This window comes from Scophthalmus maximus, chromosome 3, assembly GCF_022379125.1.
Source record: "Scophthalmus maximus strain ysfricsl-2021 chromosome 3, ASM2237912v1, whole genome shotgun sequence".
Taxonomy (NCBI): Eukaryota; Metazoa; Chordata; class Actinopteri; order Pleuronectiformes; family Scophthalmidae; genus Scophthalmus; species Scophthalmus maximus.
This window is the reverse complement of record NC_061517.1, coordinates 729,843-740,000: the sequence shown is the minus strand read 5'-3', so window position 1 is coordinate 740,000 and position 10,158 is coordinate 729,843. Positions and strand designations below refer to the sequence as shown.

General features: G+C 48.8%; 1 protein-coding gene across 3 annotated transcripts in view; it reads right to left on the bottom strand.

The window, feature by feature from the left end:
• The window catches only part of LOC118317210 (rap1 GTPase-activating protein 1-like), a 45,589-nt gene extending 36,837 nt beyond the window's left edge, over positions 1-8,752 (bottom strand). Inside the window, exon 1 of one of the 3 annotated variants that reach the window (XM_047330877.1) lies at positions 8,581-8,752. In XM_047330877.1, coding sequence (XP_047186833.1) covers positions 8,581-8,624 — 44 coding nt within the window. In that variant the 5' untranslated portion in view covers positions 8,625-8,752. The remainder of the gene's footprint in view (positions 1-8,580) is intronic. The other 2 variants (XM_035645698.2, XM_047330878.1) reach the window with 2 other exon arrangements.
• Positions 8,753-10,158: the final 1,406 nt, after the last annotated feature.

Genomic DNA, 10,158 nt, shown 5'->3' with positions numbered 1-10,158 from the left:
CTGACAGGTTGGTTGTTCACTGTGTTCCCCTGAATCAGCTCCTGTCATCAGTTGAAGCAGCACTGAGAGGACGATGAGCAGCCTGGTGTTTCTTATTAACTGGGATCTGTCCTCAGGTGTCTGAGCAGTGACTGGAGGAAGCACATCCAGGGGACGCAGGATCCTGTTTCTGCCAGTAGATGGCACTGTGTGCTTGTGTGTGCATGTGTGTGTGTGTGTGTCAAAAAACTTTTTCTCTGCTAATCACAAGACACCAAGACAATAAACTGTCTGCAGATGAAACCTGCCGTCGTCCGGTGACTGACTCGCGCTGACAGACTCTGAAGGGAATGTTCAGTATGTCTCAGGGTTCTCAAATCTCTTCTAAGCAGATTTGTATCAGTGTTTTGTGTAAATAGAACGTCTCTGCACGAGGTAACATCAGGATGAGAAGCAAAGAAAATGATTCTACTTCTTCTTTTGTGGAGAGAAATTGTCAAAAGATAAACGAAAGCCTGAGGCTTCCTCCTTCTGAGGAAACAGGTCCTGGAGGAGGAGGAGTCACAGTCGGGTCTCCTCACACTGACGGGTCTGGTCCAGATGTTGTATCTCAGATGAACCAGCGGTGTTGGTTTCACACTGGACCTCGTGTCTGTGTCCTCGTGAGCTGCATCACGAACAACGACATCTTCTGCACCTCGTCCTGCGCCGCTCAGCCGCGACCTCGGCTTTCATGGAATTCCACAGAACGCATCCAGCAGGGTGCGTCCGCATGATCAGATTAGAGCTCGGAACTGACAACACCCAGAACGATACGGGACATTGGCCGAGCTGAGAGCTTCCGTCGACACGCGGTCACAGAGAACAGATCCAACAGGACGACACGTGTCGACACACGAACACGCTCTGAACTCTGAACATCGGGCCACGAGCGCAACAAGCTACGAAGAACGGTTGTTTCAGACCAAAGGCGAAAAGAAAAATGAGGACGGACGACACACGAGAAGCTGCTCGTCTTCATTCCATCCGTCACTTGACCCGAACAGTTTCTCAAAGTTCTTTGTGTCAAGTGAGATCACGAAAGAGTTTTGTCAGAAGAACAGAATCAAATACATTTGTCACACGCTCAACAATCATTCCAATGAAAACATGAGAACGACGCTCGACCGACGTGGACGGAGCAGAACAGGCGACAACAGCGAGTCACGAAAAATGTCTCCGGCTCAACGAGACAAAGAATATTGTGTCCGTCGTCGTTCCCTCGGCAGAGAAAGAAATCAGCTAAAACTATTTTTTCCTGTTGCTAATGCGGTTATGGCCCGTGACTCATGTTTCTGCACAGTGAAGACAGTGTGTGTGTGTGTGTGTGTGTGTGTGTGTGTGTGTGTGCGTGTGTCTGTGTGTGTGTGTGTGTGTGTGTGTGTGGCCTTTTTGTTGTGATTATTAATATGGAGATGAATTTAAGAAAGGTAACACGGAGACGACGTCCACTTCAGTAGGTGTTAGAGACAAATACAACTTCATAATTCATCTCTTCGCTCTCAGCTATAGGCATGGAGCATGAGCTGGTTACCATGGAAACACTCATCAGACCCTCCAGGCCGCCGCCGCGTGAGCCGCCATGACGCCGCCACAATTAGCTCATTCGAAGCTAATCTGGCTTAAAAAGTCAAAGAAGTAAAAAGTGCGTCTGGTAAATTCCTCCGTCTGCGCAGGAACTTTGAAAACGTTTCTTCTTCTCTCCAGGAATCAGCTGAGGTCTGTGGGATGAAGCCAGTCGGCAAGTAGGTCAGCAGACATCCAGCTTAGAGCAAACAGGTTCGCTGTTCAGCGACAGATCTGCTGCAGAAACATGTTGTCGCAGCGCTAATGCTATATGAAATATGAAATATGAAGAAGATAATCCCGAGGGAGGCGATGAGTGAGTGTGCTGGATGAGTGACGCATCACGACACAGGTTTCAAATCAGAGCCATTTGTATCAACTCACTAACTTTGTGAAAATGATGCTCGGAGCATTAATCCAGGAAAATTCATTATTATTATCTTCCCTCCGGCTGCAATAAATCCTGGTTGAGTCTCGGTCGTGTCACAGTTTCGCCCAGTTCACTTCTGACTTCAGTCCTCAGGCCGAACGTCTCCAAACAAAACACAGGTCAAAGAAATGTGATTCATAATGTGGACAAACTCGTAAACTATGAAAAGAATCATTAGCATTAAAACCCACTTAGGTCGCAGCAGGACGAGAGAGAGACGAGGAGACAGACAGGGAGAGAGACAAGGAGACAGACGGTGAGACAGATGAGGAGACAGACGAGGAGACAGACTGTGAAGCAGACGAGGAGACAGACTGTGAAGCAGACGAGGAGACAGACAGAGAGAGAGACAAGGAGACAGATGAAAAGACGGACAAGGAGACAGACAGGGAGACAGACAAGGAGACAGACGAGGAGACAAATGAGGAGACAGACGAGGAGACAGACTGTGAAGCAGACGAGGAGACAGACAGACAGAGAGACAAGGAGACAGATGAAAAGACGGACAAGGAGACAGACAGGGAGACAGACAAGGAGACAGACGAGGAGACAGACTGTGAAGCAGACGAGGAGACAGACAGAGAAAGAGACAAGGAGACAGATGAAAAGACGGACAAGGAGACAGATGAAAAGACAGACAGGGAGACAGACAGGGAGACAGACAAGGAGACAGACGGTGAGACAGATGAGGAGACAGACGAGGAGACAGACTGTGAAGCAGACGAGGAGACAGACAGAGAAAGAGACAAGGAGACAGATGAAAAGACGGACAAGGAGACAGATGAAAAGACAGACAGGGAGACAGACAGGGAGACAGACAAGGAGACAGACGGTGAGACAGATGAGGAGACAGACGAGGAGACAGACTGTGAAGCAGACGAGGAGACAGACAGAGAGAGAGACAAGGAGACAGATGAAAAGACGGACAAGGAGACAGACAGGGAGACAGATGAGGAGACAGACTGTGAAGCAGACGAGGAGACGGACAGAGAGAGAGACAAGGAGACAGATGAAAAGACAGACAGGGAGACAGACAGGGAGACAGACAGGGAGACAGACAGGGAGACAGACAAGGAGACAGACGGTGAGACAAATGAGGAGACAGACGAGGAGACAGACAGAGAGAGAGACAAGGAGACAGATGAAAAGACAGACGAGGAGACAGACTGTGAAGCAGACGAGGAGACAGACAGAGAAAGAGACAAGGAGACAGATGAAAAGACGGACAAGGAGACAGATGAAAAGACAGACAGGGAGACAGACAGGGAGACAGACAAGGAGACAGACGGTGAGACAGATGAGGAGACAGACGAGGAGACAGACTGTGAAGCAGACGAGGAGACAGACAGAGAGAGAGACAAGGAGACAGATGAAAAGACGGACAAGGAGACAGACAGGGAGACAAATGAGGAGACAGATGAGGAGACAGACTGTGAAGCAGACGAGGAGACGGACAGAGAGAGAGACAAGGAGACAGATGAAAAGACGGACAAGGAGACAGACAGGGAGACAAATGAGGAGACAGATGAGGAGACAGACTGTGAAGCAGACGAGGAGACGGACAGAGAGAGAGACAAGGAGACAGATGAAAAGACAGACAGGGAGACAGACAAGGAGACAGACGGTGAGACAAATGAGGAGACAGACAGAGAGAGAGACAAGGAGACAGATGAAAAGACAGACAAGGAGACAGACGGTGAGACAGATGAGGAGACAGACGAGGAGACAGACTGTGAAGCAGACGAGGAGACACACGAGGCCTCGAGGGACACTGAACACTGATCTCTGTAAATGTCTCTCAGGGAAGAAATAAGCGACATTGAGGAACAACAGTGAACGTGACCCGACGGAGACGGTTCGTCTCAATGAGCCTATTGATGGAGACACGAGCACAAAGTGGCTGAATGTTCTCATGTAGCTGCTGTACAGTGAGATACAGTGTGTACGAACACACACACACACACACGTTCAATATCCCTGTTATCTTTATGTCTCTATAAACGTGTGAATGCTAGTAGGAATAATCTCATTCTGACAGAATCAATGTGTTGATGATTGTCCCCGCCCTCCGTGTTGTCGTGGCAACACGGAGGGGAAACTCACTGGATGAATCATCGACAGTTCGGTCGTCGACTCACTGTGACTCGCTTGTTCAATACAGATCGGTGCAGGTGAGGTGGAGGTGGAGGTGAAGGAGAGGTGGAGGTGAAGGTGGAGGTGGAGATGAAGGTGGAGGTGAAGGTGGAGGTGAAGGAGAGGTGGAGTTGAAGGTGGAGGTGGAGATGAAGGTGGAGGTGAAGGTGGAGATGAAGGTGATGGTGGAGGTGGAGGTGAAGGTGGAGGTGAAGGTGAAGGAGGAGGTGAAGGTGGAGGTGGAGATGAAGGTGATGGTGGAGGTGGAGGTGGAGGTGAGGTGGAGGTGAAGGTGGAGGTGAAGGTGAAGGAGGAGGTGAAGGTGGAGGTGAAGGTGAAGGTGGAGGTGAAGGTGGAGGTGGAGATGAAGGTGGAGGTGAAGGTGGAGGTGAAGGAGAGGTGGAGTTGAAGGTGGAGGTGGAGGTGGAGATGAAGGTGGAGGTGAAGGTGGAGATGAAGGTGATGGTGGAGGTGGAGGTGAAGGTGGAGGTGAAGGTGAAGGAGGAGGTGAAGGTGGAGGTGGAGGTGGAGATGAAGGTGATGGTGGAGGTGGAGGTGGAGGTGAGGTGGAGGTGAAGGTGGAGGTGGAGGTGAGGTGAGGTGGAGGTGGAGGTGGAGGTGGAGATGAAGGTGGATGTGGAGGTGGAGGTGGAGGTGGAGGTGGATGTGGAGGTGAAGGTGGAGGTGAAGGTGGAGGTGGAGGTGGAGGTGGAGGTGGATGTGGATGTGGAGGTGAAGGTGGAGGTGGAGGTGGAGGTGGAGGTGGATGTGGAGGTGAAGGTGGAGGTGGAGGTGGAGGTGGAGATGAAGGTGGATGTGGAGGTGGAGGTGGAGGTGGATGTGGAGGTGAAGGTGGAGGTGAAGGTGGAGGTGGAGGTGGAGGTGGATGTGGAGGTGGAGGTGGATGTGGATGTGGATGTGGAGGTGAAGGTGAAGGTGGAGGTGGAGGTGGAGATGAAGCTGAGGTGGAGGAGAGCGGCTTCTGTTGCCTCTGCCCTCGGAGGCTCTCTAACGACCTCCGGTTGTCGCGTGACGCCGTCTCGCTCTAATCGTCTTTGTCATGCAAACGTTTGCTCTCGTCGAACAAAAAGATCCTCGTCCGTGTTGTTGACGGCACAATGTTCGTAAACAATGAGCCTCAGATGTGAGATCATCAAAAATCAAATATAGACACAACGACACAAAGACACAACGACACAACGACCTCCCTCTCGTTTTCAAACTGCACAAGGTGAAAGAAGAAAACCTGGTCTGTGATCTCTCTCTTCTGAGAGAGGTCAATATATAAACATATAAATATATAACTATATAAATGTACACATTCTCTATTTTATATTCAAACTTGTCATTAATACCATTTTCAGATCAGCTGACCGGAGAAACAATCAACAACAACAACAACGTGTGACTTGATGAATTCTCTGACACACACAACCATCGCTCGCGTCGCCCGGAGGCCTCGTCGCCGCGGCTACAGGGGAGACACGCAGCGCACACACAGTCGCTGCTCTGTGTGTGTGTGTTCCATGAGGAGGCACCGTACAGTAGCTACAGTCACTGTCTCATGTGACACATGTGCAGACGGTCTCCCGAGGAGGAGACGCGAAGATAAAAGGATGTGAAAGCTCCGTGTTGCAACGTCGTGGTCACATCAATAAATATTCTGCCCACAATCGTGAAAAGACAAAAGAACGAAAACTGTTTCCAAACTGAAACGTAGGAACTGTAAATAAGCGACAGCCACATTAATGGTTCATATCAAACTGATGAAACAACGTGCAGATCGCAGCCTCCCTTCCTTCCCAGAATGCCGAGGGACAGTGTGTCACAGACCCTCTGTCTGTGTCAACGGCCACGAGGTCGCAGCTGAACAGACGACAGGAGGACGAGTGGTTTGACTTCGCTTCCGCCAGAGACGCCGACGCGATGACACGCACTTATCATTACAGCTGATCATTGAAGTGTTGACATATTTGAATATTCAGCTGATCTACAGTGCAGACTTACGCATACAGGAGTCAATGGCACTAAACAGCACTGAGCCCTTTTCATTGGATGATGCAGGTCTGTCACAGACCTCACACAACGAACACCTGATTATTAATACAACACTTTAATACTTCAGCTTTAGTTATACGTGTTTGGCCTGTTTTAGGATTTCAATCTGGTGGGTTATAGTTATAGTTATTGTTAGGTTGTTACACTAACCTTTCATAGAATCAGCTGATGAACTCACTGGACACCTGAGGTGAATCAGTCAACTACTCATCAATACAACCAATAAAGTCTCTGGACACGTTTCCAATATTCTCTCACTTCTGAATGCTCGTCCTCTACATTATGAAAATGTGTTTTCTGGCGAACAGCCGACAAACACTGACGTGCCAGTGAACAGATCCTCCTCCTGTCAGACACGATCTGTTCACCTCTTGAGCAGTTGGAAGAAAAAACTGAAAGTGTCAGCAGGACGGTAACACTGGAACACTGACACACTGGAACACTGACACACTGAAACACTGGAACACAGGAACACTGAAACACTGAAACACTGACACACTGAAACACTGAAACACAGGAACACTGAAACACTGAAACACTGAAACACTGAAACACTGACACACTGACACACTGACACACTGGAACACTGACACACTGAAACACTGAAACACTGACACACTGAAACACTGAAACACTGAAACACTGAAACACTGACACACTGACACACTGACACACTGGAACACTGACACACTGAAACACTGAAACACTGAAACACTGACACACTGAAACACTGAAACACTGAAACACGGAAACACTGAAACACTGAAACACTGACACACAGGAACACTGAAACACTGAAACACTGACACACTGAAACACTGACACACTGACACACTGAAACACTGACACACTGACACACTGAAACACTGACACACTGACACACTGAAACACTGAAACACTGGAACACTGGAACACTGGAACACTGAAACACTGAAACACTGAAACACTGAAACACTGACACACTGAAACACTGACACACTGACACACTGAAACACTGAAACACTGGAACACTGGAACACTGGAACACTGACACACTGAAACACTGACACACTGACACACTGAAACACTGAAACACTGGAACACTGGAACACTGGAACACTGAAACACTGAAACACTGAAACACTGAAACACGGAAACACTGAAACACAGGAACACTGAAACACTGAAACACTGAAACACGGGAACACAGGAACACTGAAACACTGAAACACTGAAACACAGGAACACTGAAACACTGAAACACTGAAAAACTGACACACAGGAACACTGAAACACAGGAACACTGAAACACTGAAACACTGAAACACAGGAACACTGAAACACTGAAACACTGAAACACAGGAACACTGAAACACTGAAACACTGAAAAACTGACACACAGGAACACTGAAACACTGAAACACTGAAACACAGGAACACTGAAACACTGAAACACTGAAACACAGGAACACTGAAACACTGAAACACTGAAAAACTGACACACAGGAACACTGAAACACAGGAACACTGAAACACTGAAACACTGAAACACTGAAACACTGAAAAACTGACACACTGAAACACTGAAACACTGAAACACTGAAAAACTGACACACTGAAACACTGACACACCGACACACCGACACACCGAAACACCGAAACACTGGAACACGGGAACACTGAAACACTGAAACACGGGAACACGGGAACACGGGAACACTGAAACACGGAAACACAGGAACACTGAAACTAGGAAACACTGGAACACTGACACACTGACGCACTGAAGCACTGACACACTGAAACACTGGAACACTGGAACACTGACACACTGGAACACTGGAACACTGAAACACGGAAACACTGAAACACTGAAACACGGAAACACTGAAACACTGAAACACTGGGCAGCAGCTCCAGACATTCACACACTCACATATCATACGAACAGATGATGCACCTTTTATTATTTGTATACTGTACAGTAGAATATTATGATAATATGAGCAGTTCTAACATCCATCACCCGCATCTCACTGACACTTTCCTGTCAACTGGACCTGATGGAACTTTCTCTACATCTGAGACGTCGACTGTTCACACAGGGAACCTGAGGCAGCAGCTGCAGCCTCATCAGTTCATCATCCTCATCAGTTCATCACCAACATCAGTTCATCCCCAACATCAGCTCTGATTTATCATAGAAAGCCACAGACGTTCCAACTGAGACGATGTCAGACACAAGCTGCTGCTGTGATAAATATATCGACAGAGACGTGAGAGGCAGGAATACAGAGGCAGAATCTGCACAGTCATCAAACACACACACACACACTCACAATCTCACAGAGAGGAACTGTATAGAGGCAGATGATTATGATTTTCATAATTCTCACCCCCCGTAGGCTCCAAAAGTGAAACTCCTCTTCCTCTGCGGCATCTCGGCGTGAGTCAGTGAGTCAGACAACTCAGAGCTGAATGGAGCCACAGCACTTGTGTCACTTAGGCTGACTGAGCATGTGTGTGTGTGTCTGTGTGTGTGTGTGTGTGTCAATGTGTGTGTTTGTATGAGCTCCACTCCCCCAGCCTGAGCTAACGTGCCCTGCCTCTTCCTGCCTCACACGCCTCCTTCACAAACAGAGGGAGAGACGGCAAGAAGAGGAGGAGGAGGAGGGAGAGGGAGGAGGAAGAGGAGGAGGAAGAGGGAGGGACAGGATTAAGAGGGAGGGAGAGGGAGGATGAAGAGGAGGAGGAGGAAGAGGAAAAGAAGGAAAAGGAGGAAGAGGAGGAAGAGGGAGGAGGAGGGAGGATGAAGAGGAGGAGGAGGGAGAGGGAGAGGGAGGAGGAAGTGGAGGAGGAGGAAGAGGAGGAGGAAGATGAGGAAGAGGATGAAGAGGGAGGAGGAGGAGGAGGAGGAGGAGGAGGAAGAGGAGGAGGAAGAGGAGGAAGAGGAGGAAGAGGGAGGAGGAGGAGGAGGAGGAAGAGGAGTGAGGAGGAGGAGGAGGAGGAGGACGAAGAGGAGGAGGAAGATGAGGAAGAGGAGGAAGAGGGAGGAGGAGGAGGAGGAGGAAGAGGAGGAAGAGGGAGGAGGAAGAGGAGGAGGAAGAGGAGGAAGAGGAGGAAGAGGGAGGAGGAGGAGGAGGAGGAGGAAGAGGAGGAAGAGGGAGGAGGAGGAGGAGGAGGAAGAGGAGGAAGAGGGAGGAGGAAGAGGAGGAGGAAGAGGAGGAAGAGGAGGAAGAGGGAGGAGGAGGAGGAGGAGGAGGAGGACGAAGAGGAGGAGGAAGAGGACGAGGAAGAGGAGGAGGAGGAAGAGGAAGAAGAGGAGCGTGGTGGTGGCAGTAGGATCCTCTCTCTCAGTCAAAACACTGGCAGGTGTTTTTTTCTTTCATTTCAATTTTTATCATAATCCCGAAAACCCGTTCAGTCACAGCCACAAGCTACAGCAGCAACAATTCTCTGTCACCTGATGGTTTCTTTACGAAAAAACCAGACTTGACTCGGTGCTCTGAGAGTTTCACTTGGAACAAAGTCTTGCGACACGAGTTCTCAGTGGAAGACATCTGGACAAACAGGCTGCAGACAAACAGTCCGTCATTCTTCACTCATGTGCTCATGGCAGCGCCTCGCACACTGCCCTGTACTGTACTATAGTACTGTACCGTAACTGGACTGTACTATAGTACTGTACTACTGGACTGTACTATAGTACTGTACTGTAACTGTACTGTACTACTGGACTGTATTGTAGTACTGTACTGTAACTGTACTGTACTACTGGACTGTATTGTACTGTACTGTAACTGTACTGTATCTGTAGGTGTCGACCTCTGGATTGTTGCTTCATCTCCGTCCTGATTCTCTGAACACTCACAGAGGGAAGGGTTTTCTTGCATCGCACTGATTAAAGTGAGTGAAAGTGGACACAGAGATTGTTAATGTATTAATGCTTTTATGGATTATTGAATAAAGACCTC